At 43.2% G+C, this 25,183-nt stretch overlaps 1 protein-coding gene across 2 annotated transcripts; it reads right to left on the bottom strand.

Moving 5' to 3' along the window:
• Positions 1-751: 751 nt before the first annotated feature.
• ZNF449 (zinc finger protein 449) lies at positions 752-20,252 on the bottom strand. Of its 2 annotated transcripts, none has more exons than XM_006219536.4 (5): positions 20,196-20,252; positions 17,554-18,003; positions 15,740-15,944; positions 4,322-4,435; positions 752-4,132 (listed from the first exon to the last, which is right to left on the bottom strand). In XM_006219536.4, the coding sequence occupies exons 2-5, from the start codon at positions 17,905-17,907 to the stop codon at positions 3,246-3,248; spliced, it is 1,560 nt and encodes a 519-aa protein (XP_006219598.1). In that variant the 5' UTR covers positions 17,908-18,003; positions 20,196-20,252; the 3' UTR covers positions 752-3,245. The 2 variants fall into 2 exon arrangements, with proteins under 2 accessions (XP_006219598.1, XP_072812851.1); XM_072956750.1 differs by having other exon boundaries at positions 19,774-20,226.
• Positions 20,253-25,183: the final 4,931 nt, after the last annotated feature.

Here is a 25,183-nt window from a genome sequence, read left to right as displayed (position 1 = left end):
CCAGCTTTCCTGGTTCTCCAGTTTGCAGATGGCAGATTATGGGACATGTCAATCTTCATAACTGTATGAGTGAATTCCTGTAATAAATCTAAATCTAATTAAATATATATATAATATATTTATATATATATATAATACATACATATAAAATATATATATAATATATATTAAATATATATAATATATAATATATTAAATATATATAATATACAATATATATATTAAATATATATATTATATATTTTATATATATACACACACGCACACATCCTGTTTCTCTGGAGAATCCTGGCTAATAGAAGCATTATATATAAAAAGTATAGGGGGATGGGTATAGCTCAGTGGTTGAGTGCGTCCTTAGCATGCACGAGGTCCTGGGTTTATTCCCCAGTACTTCCATTAAGAAAAAATTTTTAAAAATAGTTAATTTTTTAAAAAGTATGAAATGTGACTAGAGTAATAGAGGAAAATCCATAGCCTTAAATGCTTTTATCATTAAACAATACTTAAAATACAATATGCTGGGTATTTACTGAAAGCTTACACTGTGTAGGACCTGAACAAAATACACTTCATTTCATCTTCATAGTACTTACGAGGTGGGTACTCTTTTTTGCCTTTCATAATACTCAGGAGGTAGGTATTGTATTTTGCCCTTATCTTTTTGAAATGCTCAGAAGTATAATTAGGCACATCCATACAATGTTGTAACTATGCTATGTTTCCAAGAACTATTTCACATAATTCCTGATTCAACGTCACACATATTTATTAGTGCTTATTATATACAGGACACTATGACAAAGGAATGAATAATAGATATTCTCTACCCTGTAAAATCCAGTCACATGTGTTTATGATGTAGATGAGGGGGAGGATACAGCTCATACTATGATGGCAACTGACCCTACTAGCTCAAACTGACTGCATGAAATGCTAAAACGGATGCATAAACCGAGCACCATGGTTGCAGGGAGTCAAGCGATTCCAACTTAGATTGGGGGCAGGAGTCCACTGTGGTGCTTGTTGCCACTGCTCAGGTAAGCATCTCTAAGTTGTTCCAACAATTAGTTCATGTGACTGAAGCAGGAAGAGCATAGACGTTTCCACTTTATTAAAATATTGCATAGATACAGAGCAGTTGGGCACATCCATTCTAAGGCACTGTTCTGGTTTGAATGCAATTCCACAAGAGAGAAAAGAGAAGCCGTTACATTCGGTAGTTTTCATCTCTACATTCAGACTCTTCCCAAGTTCCATGTTTATTGCTACTGGGATCTCAGTTGTATCCCCCAACTTAAAGCAGCAGCAGACTGGGACCTGGATGACAAAAATTAAAGACACACCCTGGCTCTAGCACTTGATATGATTTGGCACTTAATTACAAACTCTCTTGCGTTGTTCTCCATTTGCTTCCCAACTCTTGTTTAACTAAGCATATGATAAACCCTTTATGAATTAATTTCTTTACTAGTTTCCATTAAGCCTTGAACAGGACTAGTTAGGCACATAGTAGATACCTCCAAAATACTCATCTTAAATATCATTTCCAAGAACTTCAATGGAATAGAAGAAAATATACTTTCCCTAACACTAGTTAAGGGAAGGATGACTGGTATCTTCATAAAAGAAAATACTTGAATGTCCTATTTCTTGTATTTTATAACAGGAACTAGGCTGAATGAATATTTTCATGTATTAACAGTTTTAACTGATAAAGAGAGTTCTTCCCTTGCTATAGGAACTTGAGTCATTACTGCTATTATATGAGAACATTTATATAAGTAGCAACGTGTGTGTGTGAGAGAGAGAGAGATTATAAGTAAAATTCAAAGAGGTTGAGAATCACTGAGCAACTTATAAATATCTGAATTAGTGACCCTCACCTCCTGAAATGATGTGTGTGTTATATAAAAAATATACGTGTGTAAAGAGTTTCTCATAACATCCTTGAAGCAACTGGAGATAACTAGGCTTGGGAACAACAAGACTATATGGATAGTTAGAGAAATATTTGTTAAAGGCAGTGTGGTCCAAAGAATATTTTCAGAATACTAGCTCTGTGGGTTATTACTGGGTATACATGAAAAAGGGTTCTGGGGTCAAACAGGATTGTAAAACACTGAGCCAAAAGAGGTGCTTTTTCCGCCTTTACGGGAGGACCTCTTGGAATTCTCATATGCTGATGAGCACTGTGAGTCTAGAAAGCGGAGACAGCCAGGAGGGACTCCCAAACTTATTGGCAGAACATCTTCTAGAACTAGATGTTCTATGACACACACTTAGGGAGACACTGAATTAAAGAATGAGTAAAATTTAAAAGCACTGAGAGACACACAGTTGAAATAGCAGAGGAGAGTAAAAGGCAATGGACGCTGGTTCCTCAGTCCATCTAAATTAAATGAGATTCTACTTGTATGACTTCAACTGTCAAATGGATTCTTCCACCAGAAGCTGACTCATTCTGGGGACAATATAAATCATCAAATACTCAGCTCTAAGTGGCATCATCCCAGACTGTCAACTAAGGAGACTAGCAAACTTTGCAAAGTTCAAGAGTAAAGATTAAAATTTACATTTCTCGAAAAATAAAATTTTCAAGGGAAAGAACCCAGTACATACCAGGCAAATGGCATCCTCTTCATCCACGTGTTCCTAACACATTTTTATTATTTGACAAAATACACTGTCTCCTTTCTTGCCACTTGGGGCACACATAAAGCTTTGGACTAATTTAATTACCTTTACTAATGACAGCAGAATTATGGCGCTGCTATAATAGATATGTCAGATAGATATGATTATCCATTATATTAATGCTACACTCCAAAGGATTGCCATCAGTTTTATGCTTACATTTATGATATGGTTGGCTTGGTTCACAGAAATGTTCAATGTAATAAGAAAAAAAGAGTTGTAGAGACAGGATAAATCAAATCTAGGAAAGCTGCAAGAGTAGATGGATAGTCTAGAACTTGTATGTCTTGGAAGATGGGTTTTTAAAGTAGGAAAAAAAAAAGCTGTTCCTATAAGCTCAAACAGAAAGATTCTCTGGGGATGGGTATAGCTCAGGGGTAGAGCACGTGGTTAGCATGTGCAAGGTCCTGGGTTCAGTCCCCAGCACCTCCCTTCAAAAAAAAAAAAAAGAAGAAAGATTCTTCCAAGACAAACAGGCTGCTGCAGGTTTAAGATTTTTTTTTTTAGTTACTGTCAATTTCTGTAGGACTTGTTTACTTTAACAATTCTTAAAGAAGTCCTCTGAAGTGAGTGACTTGATGCATTATAAGACCTGCTCTCTGCCTGAAGCTTTTAGAACAATGACTACACTTGTACGGCTTCTCCCCTGTATGAATTCTTAAATGAATAACAAGACTTGGTCTCTGTCTAAAGCTTTTCCCACAATAATTACATTTAAAAGGTCTTTCTTCGGTGTGAGTTCTCTGGTGCAAAGTCAGAGCTGTCAGCCTACTGAAACTCTTCCCACAATTAGGACACCTATGAGGTTTTTCACCCGAATGAGTTTTCAGATGTCTTTTAAGACTTGATCCATGACAAAAGCTTTTCCCACACTCAAGGCATTTATATGTTTCTTCTTCAGAATGGGTTCTCTGGTGCCCTATGAGGTGTGACCGCCGAGTGAATCGCTTTTTACACACAGTGCATTCATAGGGTCTCTCCCCTGTATGGAGTCGCTGGTGTCTGTAAAGGTCTGAACTACGAAGGAATCTTTTCCCACATTCCGGGCACTTATGAGGTTCCTCTCCTGAATGAATTCTCTGGTGCCCTGTCAGCTGGGACTTCCGAGCAAAACATTTCCCACACTGGGAACATCGGTGAGGTTTGTCTCCTGGACTCTTTTTCTTCTGAGGCCTGGGGTTGAGAGGTTCTTCCAAGCTGGAGCTCTCAGGTTTCTCTCCTGCAGACGGGTTCTGCTGATCTACCAGCTTTGTTAAATCTGTCTGTAAATCCTCTGGGGGTGGTTCCCATTGATTTTCTAACTGTACATAGTCTTTTTGCAAAATAGGACCATGAAGAGCATTCCCCTCTAAAGTAACAATAAATGGATACATATCCTCCAGTTTTTTCTGTTTTTCTGAAGTATCTTCTTCATTTTCTATCCCAATCTCAAACCCTGAGAGGAGAAACAGAATGCAGATGTCACTGTGTCCCGCAGAGAAAAGAACATGAGGGAAAATGAAAAGTTCTATTAAGCCACCGGCAGGAGTACAGAAATTCCTAAGTTGAATTCAAAACACTTTACCCTGATTAAGGTTGGTTTTTTGTTTTCTTTCTTCTCTGGGATCAATGAACAATTACTTACCTAACTTGGAATCGAGTAATTGTTTAATTTCTTTGGACTCTTGTAGTTCCTTCACCCATGCCTCTTCTCTAGGCTCCAATGGAAAGCTCACATCAAGTTTTGGTATCGGATATCCTGGCCATAAGAAAGATAAGAAGCATAATATTCTGGGTCATACAAGATGTTTCCAGAGTTCAGGCTGCTATCTTGGACATATGACCACTCAATATCTACTTCCTCCTCAATTACTATTATTTCACCTGGAATCTCTTACAAGAGTCCTTTTTTTTTTCAAAGATAAGAACAAAACAAAAATGAGAGAACATCCTTTTGTGCCCAGTTTAAGGCTATTCTCTTCTAATCAGTGGAAGAGGAATGAATCAATTTTGTGCTGAAATCAATACACTAAATTGCTACTGTATCTATTTTGACAATAGATTTATCTAGGTTAGAGCCAAAATATGAAGTAAATCTTCATAAAGTTTTGGCATATTAAAACTGAGAAATGCTGCTATCGAGTACTATGTGAAGAGAGAAAGGTAAAGCTAGAAGTCATGAAAGTGCTTACTGGGATAATTTCCGTTGAGATTTTCAACTTATAATGGAAACTGAGTAGGTTGGCAACCCACAAAAGCAGTCTTTGTTTCAGCCAAAGTCTAGAAGTGGATTCTCTTGAAATTAACCCAAATCACCATCAAAGAGTGTTTCTTGGTCAAGCGAAGACCAAGCAGAAGTGTCTACACTCAGTGTCCATCCCCCCCACCCCCGCACTCTCCTCACTGAGAGCTGCTCTGGCTCACACTCTCTTTGCACACCTCTTCCTTGTCTTCCTCCTCAGCTCTGGCCAAGTTAACCTGTTTGCAATAAAGTGTGGGTTGGAAGTGGCTCATTTGAGATTGAAATGCAGCATTAAGTTTAAATATTAGCATTATTAAAATGATATTAGCAAGTTAATTTAATGAAAACTTAAAATTTAAAATTTAAAATTTAAAACATTCTAGGGGGGAGGGTACAGCTCAGTGGTAGAGTGCTTAGCATATACGAGGTCAACAGTTCAATCTCTAGTACCTCCATTAAATAAAAATAATAATAATAAATAAACCTAATTACTCCCCTCCCCAAAACAACCGCCCCCCCCCAAAAAAACAAATAAAACATTCTATCAAAACATGGGAAGTGGACTAAAATACCTTACTTTATATTTTCACGGGAAAAAAAAGACCTTTTAAGATTAAGAAACAAAAATGCATTTCGAGAACCTGAAAAATATGTATTTATATGTATGTAATATGTATAACTGAACCGCTTTGCTGTATACCTTAAACTAACATTGTAAATCGACTACACTTCAATAAAAAACAGGAATTTTAAAAAGATGTATTTCAAATCACGTTCTGTTTAAATTCACTATTTTCCTTTTGTTTGGGTTTCAAAACTAAGAACAGGATGAGAGTGTAATGAGACCAAGATCAAATAAAACTGGAAGTCATGGATCCAAGGAAAGCTGCCATTGAGTAAAAGTGGGAGCAAGCTGAAACTTGAAATAAGCAGAGAGCAGCAAAGGCCTAGGTGTGAAATACTGATTTATAATCTAAATGCAGGGAGGCAGACTTCTAGCATGATACCACGGGGACCTCTGCAGATCTATTTCCCAGTGAAACTGGTGAAAATTATTAAAAATAATAAAAGAAACATTTAAAGCCTCTCAAAATGGCCTTTAGGGCATACAGAAAATTAGGAAACGTCTTTTTTTTTTTTGGTATCTTTTTCTTTTTGGAGGGGGAGGGAATTATTTATTTATTTTAAAAGAGGCACTGGGGATTGAACCCAGGGCCTCATGCATGCTAGGCATGTGCTCTACCACTGAGCTACACCCTCCCCCAAGAAATATCTATTTTTTAAAATCTGTTAAAATCCACAGAGAACAGCGAGAGTCTTAAGTGTTTAAACCCAAACTGTTCTGTTTAGTCCCCCTCCCAGCTCCACTCGTGACTGCCAGAGTCAAGAGCCTCGGGCACTCTTTCCCGGGCCCCTATTCAGAGGCCTGTCTTCCTGGGAGGGGCAGGACCTCAGGATTTTTCCTCCTACCTTTAGCCACCTATTGTTGAGACAGAAAAGGAGGTGGGCGCTCCTTTTATTTCCCCAGTCTCCACTGGTGGGATGGAGCTCTGCATTGGCTGTGGTATTGCTGAGAATACTAGGGCCCCGATTGTCCCTTTAAAGCAACTGTAGTTTTATAAGGTGACTGTGATTGTAAAGCAGTGGTTTCCAATCCTGCAGGGGCAAGCCAAGAAGGCCTGAGGCTCAGGTCTAGTGCTCAGCTCCTAAAGTGGCAATGCCACTCAGAGATAAGCACACCATTGTCCCCATCTCCATTTTCAGAGCAGTGTATCAGTGATTTGGCCTGGGAGGAGAAGCAGGCCTTAAAAGAGGTAGCTCCAAGTTTTCTCAAAGAAACTGATTTCATTTCCAATAGAGAGAGTTCAAGCCTGAGGGTACTCTCAAACAGAGTGGGGGCTGTAATGAAAGGCAATTGGAAAGAATGATGGATTTACTGAATATACACACTAAACTGTAGGCTGGCTAGTTTGCAGACGAGAACTAGGAAAGAGACAGCTGGGAGGAGCCCTCCTGGGATCAGAACAAATCTGAAAAACTGACCTCAGGAACTAGCCTATCTAAGGGGACTGAATTTGACTGAATTAGTCTGCAGAGCAAATTCTGCTCCAGGGCATTGTTGAAAACAATAGAGCAATTAGCTGCAATTAATAGCTGGCTCTGATCAGGGAAAGTGGTAACCAAAGAAAGCCCTGAAAAAACTACTGTCATTCCAGGGTGACTGTGTGCACAGCCAAGGCTGTGCTCCATAAGGGCAATGTCAAATGCTTAACACTGCAGGGTGGGCTAGAGTTCATTAAAATAATCCAGCCACTCACCAAACAAATCAGCAAATAACAATAACAAGCTCTGGGGAGGGGGGAGGAGGACACAGAGTTGCTACAATATATTATCATTTTTAGATAATATATTGAGATAATATATTGAGATGATAAAATGAGACATACATGTGGACAGGAAAGTATGACCCCTACACTGGAAAAAAAAAAAGGAGCAGGCAACAGAATCTGCCTATGAGAGTGACTAGATATCAAATTTAACAAAGACTTCAAAGTAACCATTATGAATATGTACCAAGGACTAAAGGAAATCATGATTCAAGAAGTAAATTATGATGACATCATATAACATCAAATAGATAATATCAATAAATAGAAATTATAAAAAAGAATTGAAACTGAGTCCCCTTAAAACTGAGTTTCTCTGCTGAATTTATGATTAACTTTTCTATCTAAAACTTTTTTCCCTTTCTTGTCCCACACCTGTTCCCTTCGGGATTGAGGAGTACTAATGAAAAGGGGTGGTTGAAACTGAGCAGGACCCTCTCTGCCCTCTGTTTCTTGGTTGTAGAAAAAGGCTTTGGCCTCCTAGTCCTTCCTGGAGTTCCAAAGAGCAGATTCAAGCAGCTACTAGTTAGGGAAGTGAGGAAATGCAGAAACAAAGGAACAGCAGTCAAGAAATAATACTTCAGTGATAAGACAGTGCTCTCCTTCCTCCTCAGTGGACATACATAACAATCTGACATGCATCTGTGAGCTGTTCGGCAGGAACTAAGGCCCCCACCCAGGTGGAGGATGGTAACTATATGCTGAGACCCCAGACTGGTCAGAAGCAGAAAGTTGATGACTGAGATTCCTGAAACACCACCCTGTTACATTACCACCAATCAATCAGAAGAAAGTCATACACTTTGCATCCCTCACTCCAAATGTTGCATTTAAAAACTCTTCCCTAAAAGCCATCAGAGAATTTGGGTCTTTTGAGCTCGAGCTGCACATTCTCCTTTCTTGTCCCTGCAATAAACCTTTGTCCACTTCGAACTCTGATGTTTCAGTTTGTTTCATCTCACTGTGCACGGGCCACACAAACTTAGGTCCATGAACAGAATCAGGTGGGAATTCTGGAATTGAAAAGCACAATGAGTGGAATGAAAAATTCACTAGAATGGCTCAAGAGTAGATTTGAACTGTTAGAAGAATTAGGAACTTGAGGACAGATCAAGAGAGATTATGCTATCAAAAGAACAGAGAGGGAAAAAAGAATGAAGAAACAGAGAGTCTCGGAGAAAAGATATATCATGAGAAAACCAGGAGAGGAGTGAGAGAAAGGAGCAGAAAAAATATTTGAAAAAATAATGGAAGTCCCCAAACATATTAAAAATGTCAATATACACATCTAGGAAGCTCAATGAACTCTGTGCACAATAAGTACAAAGAGATCTATAAACAGACATTATCAGAGTAAAAATCTTTAAAGCCAAATAAAAATAAGAAATCTTGAAAAACAGCAAGTGAAAAATGACTTGCCATCTACAAGGGAACCTTAACAAGATGAAAAGCTGGAAACAACAGAAGCCAGAAGACAGTGGGATAACATAGGCAAAGTGTTCAAAGAAAAATAAAAACTGTCAAGAATCTTATATCCAGAAATGCTATCTTTCAAAAATGACTATGAAATAACATTTCTGATAAACAGAAACTGAGAAAATTCATTGGTAGCAGACTTGCCTAACAAGAAATGCTAAAGGAAGTTCCTCAGTCTGAAAGCACATGATCTCAAACAGTACTTTGAATCCACATGGAAAAACAAAGGACACAAGTAAGGGTAATTATTTCATTATAAAAGACAGTATAAATACAAATTTCTTTTTCTTTTCTTAAAAGATTTTAAAAGCAATTATATAAAACAATATGTACATAGTACAGTGTTGGGTATATAACATATAGAAATATAATACATTTGCCAGTAACAGCACAAATGAAGTGGGCAGGAGCACAGCTGTATTGGGCTAAAGAAATGACTGCAGTCAGTAATTTGAATCCTCAGGAAAAATGAAGAAAATAAGAAGAAATAATATTAATATAACAAAAGCTATAACATATACTTGTTTTCCTTCTCTCAGCTCCTTTAAAAGTCTTAAAATTATATAAAGCAATAGCCATAACAATGTATTGTTGAGCTTGTAACATTTTTGATATAATATGTATGCTAGTAATACCCAAAAAGGGCAAAAAGGGAATAGAGTTATATAGGAGAAGTACTTCTATATCTCATTGACATTAAGTCAGTATAAATCTGACGCTGATTACGATAAGATGCTAAACTTTTGAGTAACCACTAAGGAAATGACTTTAAAAATAGTGAAAATTCATTAAAGTAAGTAAAATGTTACATTCAAAATATTTACTTAGTGTAAAAGAAAGCAGTAAATGAGGGACAGAGGAACAAAAAAAGATAGGAGACATATAAAAAACAAAAAGTAAAAGGGCAGATATAAATCCAACCATATCAAAAATAAGATTAAATGGTATGAATTACACAACTCAATCAAAAGGCAGAGATTGTCAAACTGGATTTTAAAAAACCCAACTGTATGCTGTCCATAGGAGACAGACTTCAGATTGAAAGACACAAATAGATTGAATATAAGGGGATGGAAAAATATGTATCATGCCAGTGGCAACCAGAAGACAGTCAGAGTAACTATGTGAATATCAAACAAAATAGACATCAAAACAAAAAAATTACTAGAGATACAGAGAATCATTTCATAATGATAAAAGGATTGATCCATCAAGAAGATAACAACAATTATAACCATATATGCACTTAATAATAGGGTACCAAAATACATGAAGGAAAAATTGACAGAAATAGTAAAAGAAATAGACAATTGAACAGTAATAGTTGGAAACGTCAATACCTCCTGGCAAAAGGAAATTTAGGCAAAAGTTCAACAAGAGAAGACTTTAAAAATACCATAAAGCAACTAAACATCACAGACATTTATAGAACACTCCACCCAAGAACAGCAGAGTATACATGCTTCTCAAGTGCACAGAGAAAATTCTGCACGACAGTCGAGATGCTATACCATAAAACGAATGTTCAAAAATGTTAAAGGCTCACAAGTACAAAGCATAGCCCCCCAGCAAAATGGAATGAAATTAGAAATAAATAACAAAGAAAACTGGGAACTTCAGAAATATATAAAAATTGAACAACACACTCCTAAGTAATCAGTCAAAGAAGAAATCAAAAGGGAAATTAGAAATATTTTGAGATAAATGAAAATGAAAACCTAGGGATGTAAAACCTGTGCTTAGAGGGAAATTTATAGCTATGGATGCCTATATTAAAGAGGAAGAAAAATCTCAGTAACCTAACTTTGCCCCTTACACCACCCCTGGATACAGAGAACATGTGCTCAAACTTGAGCTTCTTCCTGGATGTTAACCTCATGCCCTTCTTAATTATCTACCAACCCCGCCTCCTACTCGCCTGGTCGTCCAGCGTAACATTCAGATCCTGGTGCCTCCAGTGCACTCAGCATCCACTTCCCAGACTCCCAGAGCCCTGCTCTGGACTCTCTCACCAGTTTGCATTCCCCAACCTATGCTCACAGTCCCATGTCAGCTGAGGCCACTAACCATTCCCCTTGACCCACCTCCCACCCTTTGGACCTCAGTCCCATCCTCTACTCTTATACATTCCATAGAATACCATGATGGATGCTGAATGAACTGGACACTGACTGAGAGGTTTTCACAGGTATCAGCCCTCCTTCTATTTGCTAATGTGGGGAAAACAGCCATGGTGCTCATCACAAGGCAAAGCTTAGACCATCTGAAGGCACCTGGGCTGAGTGAAGAGGAGCAGAAACCAGCACTCTCACACACTCTGGGGGGAGGGCACATTGGAACAATAATTTTAGAGGTCATTTGACCATATCTTATTAAAGTTTTAAACGCATATGCCCACTAACCAATAATTCCTATTCTGGACATTTGTTCCACCAACACATGCCCATAGAAGGATGCTCAGTGTGTGTTTTGTAGCTTGGCTCCAGGGCTTTGGGTCGTTGTTGAATAGCGATCAAATTGCAAGCCTTAATGCCTACTTCTCCCAGGGGGCTCTTCTCTTGACCCTCAATGCAGACTAGTCTGTGTAGCTACTATTACCACTGGATGAGTGATTTTACAGCAACAGGGGAAACATCAATTGCTAGTCAGTTGGTATAAAAGGGAGGGTTCTACAAATAGAAACCGAAGATTATTACCTTAAATTCAATCATGTCTTCTGCCTTTTAGGCGATAGTCTAAAACATTAGTTTCCAAGTGATGATAATGTGTTGTCCAGGATGGTAAATTCATCTTGTGGCTATAGCCAAGAGACTCATCATGGATATATTCTATTTGACCTAATTAACTGAAGAAATTTACCCAAGAAAAATTGACTAAAAAAAGACAGAAAAAAAAAGATACAAGGATGTAATGTTCAGCACAGGGAATATAGCCAATATTTTATAATAACTTTAAATGGGTTGAATCACTATGTTGTACACCTGAAACTAATATAATATTGCAAATCAACTATACTTCAGTTTAAAAGATCAGTTTCTGACCTAAAAGACTGAAGTAAAAAGCAAAAGGCTAGTAGGGACAGGGAAGCATGGGTGCCAGTTGTTTTAAAATATGGCCTCAAATTCTTTGATATTCTTCCCTTTAAGGGGTTTAATTTTCCTCCTCTTAAATGGGAGTTGGACTTAGTGACTCTCTTCCAATTAATAGGAAATGGTAGCAGCAAAAACATTGTAGCATCCCCCTTGCTTTGGCTTTATTCGTTTTCTCTGGGGGAAATTTGCTGCCCTGTTTTGAGGATACTCAGGCAGCCTATGGAGAAGAGCCATTAGCAAGGAATTGAGGCCTCCTGCCAGCCCCTGCTGACATCTTGTCAGCAACTATATGAGAAGCTCTGAGCCAGAAACACTATGTCAACCACTCCCAAATTCCTGACTCTCAGAAACTGTGAAGCAGTAAATGCTTTTTCCTCTAAGCTGCTAAGCTACAGGGAGTAATTTGTTATTCAGCGATAGCTATCCAATACAAAGAGGGAAAAAGCAATTTGAGGTTAACAAAGAAGGTGTTTGATTGATGAATGTTCCCCCCACCACCCCAGGCTCAGGGAATGACTTCATTAAACCCCATTATCAAAGACTGTGTCATAAAGTCTCCACTGCACTAAGAAATATCATTACTCTGGTTAGGGCTAGATATTAGCTAATGATATTTTAGTATAATAGAATAATCTAAAGAAATTTAAGTTACAAGATTCTTTTGTTGCTTTACAGACAGCATTTTTTGCCCTACATTTTACTTTAAATTTTCATCTCTCATATCCTGCATCACCAAAATATGCGATCTTTGACATCCTGAATACAATTTCCTAGTGTAAGCTTATTAATTTAAATTAGAAACCTAAACTTTGGCAAATGAAAATTATTCCAAATTTGGTGTACTAAGTTTGAACTCCACATCTTCAAAGATAAGCATGATATACTTTATGTTTTTAGGATCATCACATCTGTTCTTTCTGATTGCAGATATTCTAGTTTATTTGCCTACTATTAGCATCTGGTGTGGCTGGCTTGAATTCAAATAAGGAATTTTTTTAAAGCTTATGTGTTTCTTAGATCACTTTACATTTTCCATTTAAATTCTTTTTTTTATTTCTCTCTTATCCTCTCTTCCCAGCCCACTCTGCATCCACTTAACATCAAATGAGTATCATTAGATGGATATATACGTATGTGTATATACGTGCATATTTTTCCATTTCATACCCAACAAATTAATGTTTTGCTGACAGGGGATATATTTCAAACTTTAATGTAAAATCAATTGACCTCTTCCATTATTTTTAAATTTCTTCTTCTACTCTGTCAGCATTCTGTGCTTTCCATTCAGCCTTCAATAGGATGTACTTCATGCAATATACCTAAGGTGTTTTCATTTTAAAAAAAACAGTAACAGTTAAGTAGCCTTTATTACGGAACAATAAGTCTTGTATCGTTTTGCAAAGCATAATATATCACCTTAAGAGTGATAAGAAAGGGGTAGTTTCCTCTCTTTCAAACTGGTATATTTTACTCGTTTAATTCATTCTATCTCTTCCTTGTTCAATACACTGGACGTTCCTATGCTTTAGAGAATACAGTATGACAATGAAGAGCAATATTGCTGCTCAGTGTCATCTGTAATCTTTGTACCTGTGACTGTTGCTAACAGGAGCAAATTAACATGAGGCATGGGAGTGCGCTTGCAGAGATGTATTACTAGCTAAGTTTTACTATCTGTTGCTGGCATACATACAAAAGTACAGATTTTTAAAACCTTTTTAACAGACTGAAAACTATAGGTAATGTAAAGATTGGAACAAAAATGACAACATTATATAGTTCTCCTTTGACCATAACATGCATACATATGTACTTGTAGGTTTCTCTTTTTTGTCACCTTTTATTTCAAAATGTTCTAGAGACCCATAAACACCTCAAACTCCATATGATCAAATCTAAACTCACGTCGACCCACCAAATCTGATCCTCTTCTTGTGTTCTCTATGTCAGTGAATAATATTACTGTCTTCCCAGTTCACTGGCCAGAAACCTGAATACCATCCTTAACCCCTTCCTCTTCCTCACCCAACATCCAGTCAATCACCAAGTCCCATAATTTCTATTTCCTCCGTATCTTTTGAATTGGTCCTTTTCTCTCCATCATCACCGATACAATCATAGTCCAGAAAAGTATCCTCTGTAAGGTGGATGATTGTAGGACACCTGTTCCTAGTCTTCCCTCTCTTACTGTAGCCAGAGCGACCTTCTAAATGCAAATCCGTGTATATCACTCCCTTAAGAACATCCAGTAGTTCCCCACTGCCCTGAGAATAAAGCATGACCTCTCAACGAGGCTCACAAATTTCTTCAAGATCTAGGACCCTGCTTCTCTCTCTAGCCACTTCAGTGCCACTCTGGCTCCTCTGCTCCTCCTCTGTGCCCTCACGCTGCAGCAAAAAGTCTTCAAGCAGGCCATGCTCTCTACCCCTCTGAGCCTTTGCACAGGCTGCCATTCTGCCCAAAGCTGGTTAGGTGGCCGTCCTATGGGCTCCCATAACATCCTACTCCCTCCCCCTCAACACATCATTTTACAGTCCTATTTACATAACTGAATTATCCACAGGAATTGAAGCTCCAGGATGCCTGGGACTGATGTTCTGTCTTGCATACTAGAGACCCCAGGGTGGCAACCCACAGAATGGGGAAAATATTTGCAAATCATATATCTGATAAAGGACTGATATCCAGAATATAGAGAGAACTCTAAAATTCAACAACAACCCCCCCAAAAAAACCAATTTAAAAATGTGCAAAAGACTTGACATTCTTTGACTAGACATTCTCCAAAGAAGGTTTACAAATGGTCAACAAGCACATAAAAAGATGGCCAACATCACTAATTATTTGGGAAATGCAAATCAAAACTACAATGAGATACCACCCCAAACCCATTAGGAATGCTACTATCAAAAAAAAAAAAAGAAAATAACAGGTGTTAGTGAAAATGTGGAGAAACTGGAGATCTTGTGCACTGTTGATGGGAATGTAAAATGGCACAACCTCTGTGGAAGACAGAATGGCAGTTCCTCAAAAAATTAAAAACAGAAATACCACATGATCTAGCAATTTCACTTCTGGTTATATACCCAAAAGAAGTAAAAGCAGGGTCTTAAAATGATATTTGAACACCCATGTTCATGGAAGCATTATTCACAATAGCTAAGATGTAGAAGCAACCCAAGTATACATGTATGCAAAATGGATAAGCTAAATATGATCTATACATACAATGGATTATTATTCAGCCTTAAAAAGGATGGAAATTCTGATGCATGTTACAACATGGATGAAAGACATTATGCTAAGTGAAATAAGCCACTCACAAAAAGACAAATGCTATGTGATTCCATCCATATGACGAACATAAAGTAGTCAAATTCACTGAAACAGAAAGTTGAATGGTGGTTGCCAGGAGCTGGGGTGGGGCAGGAGATGGAGAAATGGGGAGTTATTGTTTAAATAGGTACAGAGTTTCAGTTTTACGGGACAAAAATAGTTATGGAGATAGATGGTGGTAATGGCTTCACAAAAACTATCAATGTATTCAATACCACTGAACTGTACACATAAGAATGGTTAAGGTGGTAAATCTTAGGTTGTGGGTATTTTACTACAATAAAAAAATGAAAAGAGAGAAATAGCCTTCTTGAGGAGGGTCAGTAGCTTAAGGGGTTTTCAGTCCCATTCAGTCGAAGGTGTTTTGTATCCAGCTGTTCTCAGAGAGAGATACCTCCTCTTTCTACTCTTTATCAGAGTGGCCCATTTCCATCACATAATTGGTATTCTAATGCAACCCCAACCCTGGAGAGCTCTTGAGCTCTCAAAACAAAAACCAAAGAAAGGGAATGAAACCCTTGCCTTACCAGGGTCCAGAAAGGGCTGGCCTTCCCCTGCAGCGCCAAAGCTCAGCTCCTGCGGCCCTGCCTGTGGGATCCACGCCTCTGCCACTGGGACCTCTGGGGCAGGTCCCATGACTTGGAGTGGGGGTGACTCCAGGTGGATGTTTGGTGGTATGGGTGCCATTCCCACGGGTGCCAGTTCTTCCAAGAGCATTTCCTGCCTCTCGATCTGGGGAAAGTCAGAACCATCACTCAAGTCCAGACCAGCCCTGCCCAGTAGCAATATAATGCAAGCCACCCATGTCTTTGTAAATTTTCCAGTGGCCATATGAAACGGGAAATGAAACAGGTAAAGTCAGTCTTCATAATATGTAATGTTTAACCCAATATATCTCAATTCTCATAGTTTCAGAATGTAATCAATACAAACAACTGTTCATGCGGTATTACACCTACTTTTTTTCATACTAAGTTTTCGGCATGTGGTGTGCATTTCACACTTAACAGCATATCTCCATTTGCACTAGCCTCATTTCAAGTGCTCAAGAGCCACCCTTGGCTAGTGGTTACTGTACTGGGTGGTGTACGACTAGACCATACAAACATCAAACCTGATATGGTAAGCTAAGCCAAGAAGACAGAGAAAGGAAGGGAAACCATAAGTTCACGCTGTCCTAGGAGGGCCGGGAACCTTGGACGACTCCTGTCCAGGCAGGCTGGCCTCAGAGCCCCATCACATACCAGGCTGAAGTGCCCCTAATGCCCACCCAGAAGCTCTTCCTCCCTTCTCCCAGAGATTCTGCCCTGTGCTCAGCTATGAGTTTTACTCAATGGCTCTGAACAGAGGCCAGTGCCACCACCTCCATGGGGCATTTTGGACAAGATGGCTATCAGAATGGAGTGAAGCAGGGATGGCAGTCTGCCTAATTCACAGGGCAGAATGGTTCCCCCTCCCACACAATTTAGGAATGTTCCCTCAAACACTCATGGAGGTAAAAAGAACCTTTCAAGAAACTCACCCTGTTGGTCATATAAACACAAAATATTTTCGTATATTTTAGCATGACTTGGATTTTCCAGGAAAGTGTCACTTTGGAAATCAAAGATGATATTCCTTATTGTTCAGACTGACCAGGAGCTGCTTGCTACTTTGAGAAATCACATGACCAGCAGCAACACTGCTCACATTGTTTGAGCTGTATCATATCAGTTAAAAGTTCTGGCTGTTGCCTTCCCAGTGGATCTAGGCATAGATTCAAGCAAATGACAACTGCATGAAGCTTTGGTGCAGACAAGCCCGAATATGTGCATGCTTACTATAGTTCATAAGAAACCATGTTCCTTTTCCTTTATATTCCTTCTAGATTCTACTTGACTCAGGGTTGGCAAAATTTTCTTGTAATGAGACAGATAGCAAATATTTTAGGCTTTGTGGGTCATATTGTTCTGTTACTCTTCTTTTTTTTTAAATCACTCTTCAAAAAGGTAACAACCATTATTAGCTTATGGATTGTATAAAAACAGGCTTTGTGCAATATTTGGCCCACAGAGCACTTATTATATTGATTTTTTTAAATTTTGTATACATAAGTAGATTATATTATCTATAAATTTCATTTTAGGATAGTAAAGGGGACATTGCCAAATATTTGTTAAAGAAGACAAGTTTGGTTTAAGTATTGAGAATCACTGAAACATACACCAATTCCAGCAGAAGGGAAAAAATGCAAAGCACTGTGGAGAAATCTTGGGGTATCAGACAGAAAGTCTGAGCCAGTCCCAGCTGCCTCTGCTACTTCTTTTGATCTAATTACTAAGATCCCAAACTCTTTTCTCACCTGCTGCTCTGGTATCTCAAGTTCTCTCTGTAAGTCTTCTATCAGTGACACAACTCTTTCTCTGTTCTCTGGGCAATGTTCCCTCACCCAGGTCTCGATCTCGGTGGGCAGAATTGTTAGGAATTGTTCCAACACCAGCAGCTCCAAGATCTGTTCCTTAGAACGCATCTTTGGCTTCAGCCATTGACAGCAAAGCTCCCAGAGTTTGTTGAAAGCTTCATGAGGCCCGGCTGCTTCCTTGTATTGGAACTGCCGGAAGCGCTGGCGGAAGACTTCACAGTCAGTATCATACTCTTGAAACACCGAGCCCTGATTCAAGGAGGCCTGGATTGCACAACCCAGGGCCACAGCCATCGCGCCCTTCCAGCAGTGTACAATTTATCTGGGTCCAGAAGTGGCAGATTCTAATTTCTCTCTTTATGTTGTCGTCTGGGTAGAGCCACCTAAAAGCTGAGGGACAAAATGAGAAAGGAGAAACAGCAGTGGTTACCAGAGGGCATACTTACCTCCCTAAACTGCTTACTTTTCACCAAAGCCCTAAAGCAGCAGATCATGTTTTTGGTGGAGGGAGGGTTTGAGAATTGGATGAAAGCCATGGGTTCATTTCTACAAAAATATGTATCACATCCAAATCTGCATTCAATTTCAAAAAGTTGACAAAACCTTCAAGATCATCCACATACCCTCCAGAATTCTGCTGTCCACTGTGGTATTCAATAGTCCCGTGTGGAAGTTTAAGTTTAAATTAATTAAAGATAAAAATTCACTTTCTCATTTATACTAGTCACATTTCAAGTGCTCAGACGACATCTCAGTCAAAAGTTCTGTTGGACAGCTCTGCTCTAGAATTCCACCAACCAAGGCTAAAAACCCCTCACCTTAGATAAACCCCTACAGATCTGGTGGGCTTTAACCCCACTCCCAGCATAATTCCAATTGTCTTGTGTCTCTGTATATAGCTAGGCCACAAAAGAAATGGGGGAGCAATACTTCCAGTGGTGAATAATCCTGAACGTCCATCTACCTTTGAGTAACCCTTAGTCACCTTCAACCAGAGGGGCATCTTAGCCAGAGCCATACCTTGCAAAGTCAGCAAATGATCAATCCCTCATTCCTTTCCTCTGGAGGGTATCTGTAGTTCAGGCAACATCACCGTGACCCCCGTCCTGCACTAGCATTCTAAGTGGCTTTCCCATGAGAAAAATACATGGCAACAGGGCAGGCCAGCAGGAGCTGGGGCTGCAATAATAACCAAGGACATCCGTCACATTCATCACGCCTTGTGCCGGCGGCTAGTGGTCTAAGCCTCCCACATCTATTCGTTCCTTTAGCCCTCACCCCGCGTTAGGAGCCGGGCTCTAGTGCTGGGCCCTGAATGCAGATGAGGGGACGGAGGTGCGGCTTAGGAGGACTGAATAACTTGTCCCAAGACACATAGCAAACAAATGCTAGAGGGAAATGGTGAGGACGTTAGAATTGGCACATTCCTGCAGTGCTCGTGTCTAAAAACATCCCAGTGTTCTCAATGCGACCTCTGAGGTCATAGAGGCCTTCACATAGCTGTCCCCACAAGTCTCAACACTGGTACCCGCCCGTGTTCTGCGGCTCCTCTCTCTGCATTTGCCAAGATGCAGATACCCTAGATAAACCCCTATAGATTTGGCGCCCTTTAACCCCACTCCCAGCATAATTCCAATTGTAGCTGACCTCTCCCTTGGAGTGGGACAAGGAAAAGAACACTCATGACTTCCCAGCCAGTCATGCCAAATGGACACTGTCCCCATGTCCCCCTTTATCTAGATCGTAGCCTGGACTTGAGCCACACACCCATCTAGTGACAACCTGCTAGCTGTGGGACCCTGGCGCCCGGGGCTTCTGTCTGTAACAGGAGAAGAATCACAGCATCTCCTTCACAGAGGTTCCTGCGCGGATCCCACTGCACGGAAAGGAACAGCAGCGTGCCTGGCACCGAGCAAGCGCTCAGGAAAGGTCATTTCCTAGGAAGCTGCTGTTTCCCCCAACCCCGCCAAGGCACCTAACCGTCGCTGGAGGGCATCCAGGGACCGTGCTGCTTGGGCTGCGGACCCGCCTTTAATGAGCTCCAGCCTCCCAGCTGGGCAGCCTTCCCCGGACCGACCCAAACCTTCCACCACGTCCACCAGGGAGCTGACCCTTCGGGACTCCCCACGCCGGCCCTTTCCGATGCAAACTTCACTCCACCTCGGGGCTGACGGCTTGTGCCTAAATCCTCCTGAATGAGCCGGGCCCACAGGGCCCGTGGGTGAAGAGGGCTGTGAAGAGAGGGCACTCGGGGAAAGGCAAGGCGGGCAAGTCTACAAGCCGGTTGAAAATCGGCTGCCTGCGGGGCGGCGCGGCCCCAGCGCGCTCCTGGGGAGGATGTTCCGCCGCCCAGAGGCGCGCTGCCCGCCCGGGAGAAGCTCGGGAAGGCCCGGGCGGGTCGCAGGGAGCGGCGGCGGGGACCCGGGCCGGACAGGGACCCGCCGCCCGTCACTCCCTCGCACGCCCGCCGCCCGATCGGGGCTGGAGGCGGCCGGTTTGCGCAGCCCGAGCGGGATGGGTGCCCCGCTACCCGCGCCCGCGCCCCAGGGATGGCCACGCCCTCTGGCCGCTCCGGGACTCACCGCCTCGGCGCCCACGGCTCTCCCAGGCTCACCGGGTGCAGCTGCCCAGGGCGCAGGCGCGTGGCTGCGCTGCGGACTACAACTCCCGGCAGGCTCCTCGCCACTCGCCCAGAGATCGTGGCCCCTAAGGATACTGACGCTGGAGGGGCTGGGACTTTCCTTGGCCTCCACCAGGCCTGAAATCGCTTTGGAAACGATCCCATTTCCGGTCTTAAGCGCGTCTAGATTCCAGGGGATTGGGTGGAGCGTGCCCCGGTTCCAAATCCCAGCGAGGGCTTCTCTCCCATCAGCCCTAGAGAAACCGGAGCGGCTGGGGACCTCCTTAAATCTGTTATGACGGGGGCAGTGATTCTTAAACCTCTCTGTGTAGGAATAATTTCTTGTGAGAACCTGTTAAAAATTCAGATTTTTGTGCTCTACCCGGACACCGGTACGCATTTGATCTCGCATGAGCTCGAGAATTCGCATTTTAATAAACTTTCCTGGGTATAATGACTCAGATCTTCCGCTTGCGGATCACAGCGGCCTCGAACTACCTTTGTATTTTCTTCGCTTAGAGGCCGGAGCTTCGACAAAGCTACCCGGTACATTACTCTGCGCTTTGCCGCCACCAGAGGGCTCTTGGATCTTTGGGTGCGCCCCAATGGCCCCGCCTCATGTCTTCCAATTAGTCGCTTGGTGGTCCCGCCCCTGTAGTCAAATTTTCCCTTCTGGGTGGTCAGCGGTGAGTTGTGACCAGGCCAGAGGCGATGGTATCTTTAGGGAGGTGTAGTCCGCACATGGGTCCTGAGCTAGGTTTTATTGTGTTTTGTTTTTCTGGGTTTTTTTTTTTTTTTGGTTGTTGAACACCAAACTTTAGTGTTGTGCCAAGACAGAGAGGAAGAGCTGCCTGCGATTGTGCCTCCCAGAGGCCCTGATGGAAACCAGACGAGGGGGCAGGGGCCCCACCGTCCCGAACCCAGAGAGGCCAAGGCACTTGAAACAGCTGCGCGTGGGCTGGAGTTGGGCTTATGGACTGGGACTTGGATCCACAGGCATGCCGAGTCCTGCGGATTCTGTATACTGTGGCCTGGGATGCTGGGCATATTCACCAGGGTTTCTGGCCAAGGTGATTGGCTTTTAGCGCCTCCCTAACCCCCGCCCCAGCTCCCAGGGGAAAAAACTGTTTATTGTGAAACCAGAGCAGTCCCTGAGCTTGGAGCCAGTAGCTCCAATCTAATCCTAGCGTGGAGGCCTCTCATTCGTATTTTTGTAAGTTCTGCCGCAGGTCCCCAGAAACCCTCAGGCGGCTTCTGGAGCTTTGCCATGGGTAGGTGGTTTTGGCTTCAGATGCACACCGTGGAGCAGATACTGGAGCTGCTCCTGACCATCCTGTCCAGGAGATCCACAGCAGGGTGCAGAAGCTGCATCCCCAGAGCTTGCCAAGAAGCTGCAAGTCTTTTAAAACACACGTAGAGGGGGCTCATGAGACTGAGGGATTAGGTGAAAGAGAGGGGTAGGGGAGGTTTTATCTGTGGTTTGGTTGTCCCCAACTGGGACATCACAGTATCTGACTTCCTCACTAGGATGTTCTTGATTGCCCTGAGTAGATCTTATATGGGCAAGTGACTTTGTAGTTTAGTCTCGGATATTCATCCTGTAGGTTTTCCCTGAAGCCCACAGAGGAAACAGTGAAGAGTGCCTGTTTCCACAGGGAGGCAGCATCATTCTGCAACAGTCAGTGTCAGCTCTGGCGTTAGATCAAAGGGGTTCAGATCCTGGCTCTGCCTGCTGCCCATTAGCTGCGTAACTTGGGTAAGTTACTTTCCTGTTTGGGCCTCAGTTTCTCCCTGGGTAAAAGGGGCTTCTGGGATTGTTTTGAGGATTAAAGGGAGAGCAGCATGGACATTTTGATGATACTGCTGGTACTTGGTCAGTGCTGAAAACTATTAGCTGGCTGGGTGTGGTGGCACATGCTGGTGGTCCCAGCGACTCGGGAGGCTGAGGCAGGAGGATCACTTGAGCTCAGGACTTCTGGGCTGTAATGTGCCCAGATAACTAAGTTCAGCTTCCATATGGTCACCTCCCTGAAGCGGGGGGCCACCACATTGCCTATGGTGGGGTGAACCAGCCCAGGTCTGAAATGGAGCAGGCCAGAACTGCTCTGCTGATCAGAAGCCATATCTTGCTTGCGCTGGTGCCCTCCAGCTTGGGCAACACAGCAAGACCCTGTCTCTACAAACAAAACTGTTAGCTGTTATATTAGGGTCAGCAGTCTCGTCCCCTATGCAGAGCTGGAACTCAGTTAATAGTGAACTTGGGAAAACTGCTTGGCACTGAGGCTTTGCAGTCACTGGCCCCAGGGCCCCCAGGGTTAACTCATCTAGCAGGGAGGAAAGAGAGCATGAAAAAGGAAGGGGAAGGAGATGGGGAATGAAGTACATCCGGAGATCTGCTGGGGAAAGGTGCACACTGCAGAGGACCCTCTCCCCACACCCTCCCCACACCCTCCCCACTGTCACATACAGTCACATTTGTTCACGGACAGGGCATCAAACCCCCTCTAGTTTAAACCATCCTTTTCTCTTGCTGGGTCCAAAGGGACACACCGTGATCTTCTATTGAGGGTTTGCCCTCACATTCCTGTAATAATCTCCCTTGCTGCTGGGCCCTGTTGTGATGACAAGTGACAGCAGTTTGGCTTCTGGGCCACAAACTAGGGGCTGGGGACAGAAGGGCTTTTGGAGGAGCCTTTGCCTCAAGACACACTGTGAAAGTCACTGAGCTTTAAGCGGGAGCCAAGGGACACTGAGGGAACCCTGGATCTAGGCTGCATGAGACTCAGGCCTCAGCTCCCAAGGAGACCCCCAGCCATACAGGAGACAGAAGAGGACATTATCTGGGCAGCTGGGAGGAAGAAGGGCTTTGGAATGGCCTCACCACCACCAGCGCGATGGGGCATAGCTGCTAACGAGAGAGAGCTTCTGAAGTCAGGGTTCTGAATGTGGAGTGAAAGACCTCCGAAATGGTGGTGGGTGTTTTCTGGAAGAGGGGAAGCTCTCAGCAGAGCCTCTCTTTTGAGTTAAGCTTTTGATTTTGGCATCATTGTAGATTGACATGCAGCTGAAAGAAGAGGAGAGGTGTCCTGTCCCCTCCCCTCCCTTCCCCAGTGGTAACTCGCTGCAAAACTAGAACCACAAGGTACAAGCAGGGCCTTGACACGAATGCAGTCCAGATGCAGAACAGTTAGTTCATCGCTGCCAGGACCCCTCCTGTGGCTCTCTTAGAGACCCCCCCCACATCTCGTCCGCCCATCCACCGCTCTCCTACCCACCCCCAGATCCCTCACCCCACCCAACCACAAATCGTTCTCTCTTTCTAGAATTTTGTCATTTCAAGGATGTTTTATAAATGGAATCATGTAGTCTGTAACCCTCTGAGATTGGCTTTATTCCCCACTCAGCATAATTCCCTGGAGGTTTACCCAAGTCCTTCTGTGTAACAGCATTCGTTCTCTTTATTACTGAGGGCCAGCCCGTGGTCTGGATGTGCCAGTCTGCTGAACTAGTTGCCCACTGAAGTTACCAGCTTTTGGCTGTTGCAGATAAGCTGGTATGAACATTTGATTGTTTGTTGAAATTATTTTTATGCTCGATGCTTTACAATCATTGTCAGAGAATTGGGACATCTAGTTCATTTTGGAGTTAGTGTCCCTTGATTGTCTTTTCTCATTCAAGTTGTGAATTTCCTGGTTCTTGGTGTGAAGGCTGAATTCCCATTGTGTCTGGGACATTCTGGGTAGTATGTTAGGAGGCACTGGGTTCTGTTTAAACTTGGTGCTGTAGCAGGCAGTCCCCTGTGGAGGTTAGGTGTGCAGGTCCTGGCCTCCTGCTGGGGGCTGTGATTGTGAGGACAGCGTGATTGTCAGGGCCTCCGGGGTGCTCTCCTGGTTTGCTTGGTGTAGCGCTGGCTGCGGGAGCTCCCAGGACCCTGGGGGTGCTGCTGAAGGAATGGAAGGAGCTTCCCTGGTCAGGCCACTTTGGGACTCTGGGCGGGGAGGGGTTCCGCTGGCTCAGAGGGAGGAGTGCTTGCTGTGGGCGGAGCTTCTGGAGGCGGGAGGCCCCCTGCCAGGGGGGAGTGGGGACTGTTTCCTGGGCCTGGACTCCCTGTGGCCTGATTCCGCTTGCTGGTGCCTCTAGGCAGCAGTGTCTGGGGGGGGGGGGCAGGTTCAGGCCCAGGGGAGAAGCATGTGCTTCCTGGCAGGCACTTTGCTGTGGCAGAATCCCCCTTTTTGGTGTCTCTGTATGGGAGAGGGGGGCTCAGACATGGCTGGTAGGGAAGCATTTACCAGGCTGGGTGTGGTTCCGGTGGCACGTCCTTTGCTAGAGCCCCCAGTTACAAGCATTCTCTGGGTGGGAGACGAAGCCTCAGACCCGGTGGGGAGGGGAGTCCTGTTCTCTATGGAAGGAGGGCCAGCTGGATGGAAGGAGGCTTGGGGCCCTGCATGGCAGCTGCCCCTCACTGTGGCCCAACCATTTTGAATCTCATTAAGCCCAGTTGCCTTCTCTTTGTAGAGTGTTTAGTCCCCAGGGGCAGGGACTGGGTTTGGGGAGTGGATACTATGCGGTAATAATCCAAAGGGGCACCAGGGATTAGGGATGCTGATGCCATTGTGGTTTCTGTCACCGTCACCATTGTCTGCCCCTGACTTTCAGCTCCCTGACATCAGCTCTGAGCTGGGCCATGAATCTCCCTCCTCCTGAGGGGACCATGGATGATAAGGGGAGGATAGAGCCGGCTGGCAAGGCAGATGCTACCGTCTCCCCTAGTGCCCGTCCTCCTCGCTGAGAGCTCCCGTTCTCAGGCTCTTCCTGCCACTTGCAGAGGGTCCTCTTCCTCTCACCCACACATGTCAGCCCCGCCTTCCTCGTTTGCCTCTCCCATATCTCAGATGTAGGCCCCCTTCCCTTCTCCCCCATGAAACCTGTTCTCCACACACCCGTTTTGCC

The sequence above is a fragment of the Vicugna pacos genome, chromosome X (assembly GCF_048564905.1).
Source record: "Vicugna pacos chromosome X, VicPac4, whole genome shotgun sequence".
In the NCBI taxonomy this organism is placed as follows: Eukaryota; Metazoa; Chordata; class Mammalia; order Artiodactyla; family Camelidae; genus Vicugna; species Vicugna pacos.
Note: the sequence above shows the minus strand (reverse complement) of the source record. Positions and strands in the feature narration are given on the sequence as shown.

Excerpts from the sequence above, each read along its gene's own strand:
- ZNF449 (XM_006219536.4), bottom strand. The coding sequence starts at position 17,907 with ATGGCTGTGGCCCTGGGTTGTGCAATCCAGGCCTCCTTGAATCAGGGC. Across the intron at positions 15,945-17,553 it reads TTGAGATACCAGAGCAGCAG|ATCGAGAGGCAGGAAATGCT; the intron begins GTGAGAAAAGAG and ends GACTTTCCCCAG. Across the intron at positions 4,133-4,321 it reads ATTACTCGATTCCAAGTTAG|GGTTTGAGATTGGGATAGAA; the intron begins GTAAGTAATTGT and ends TTCTCCTCTCAG.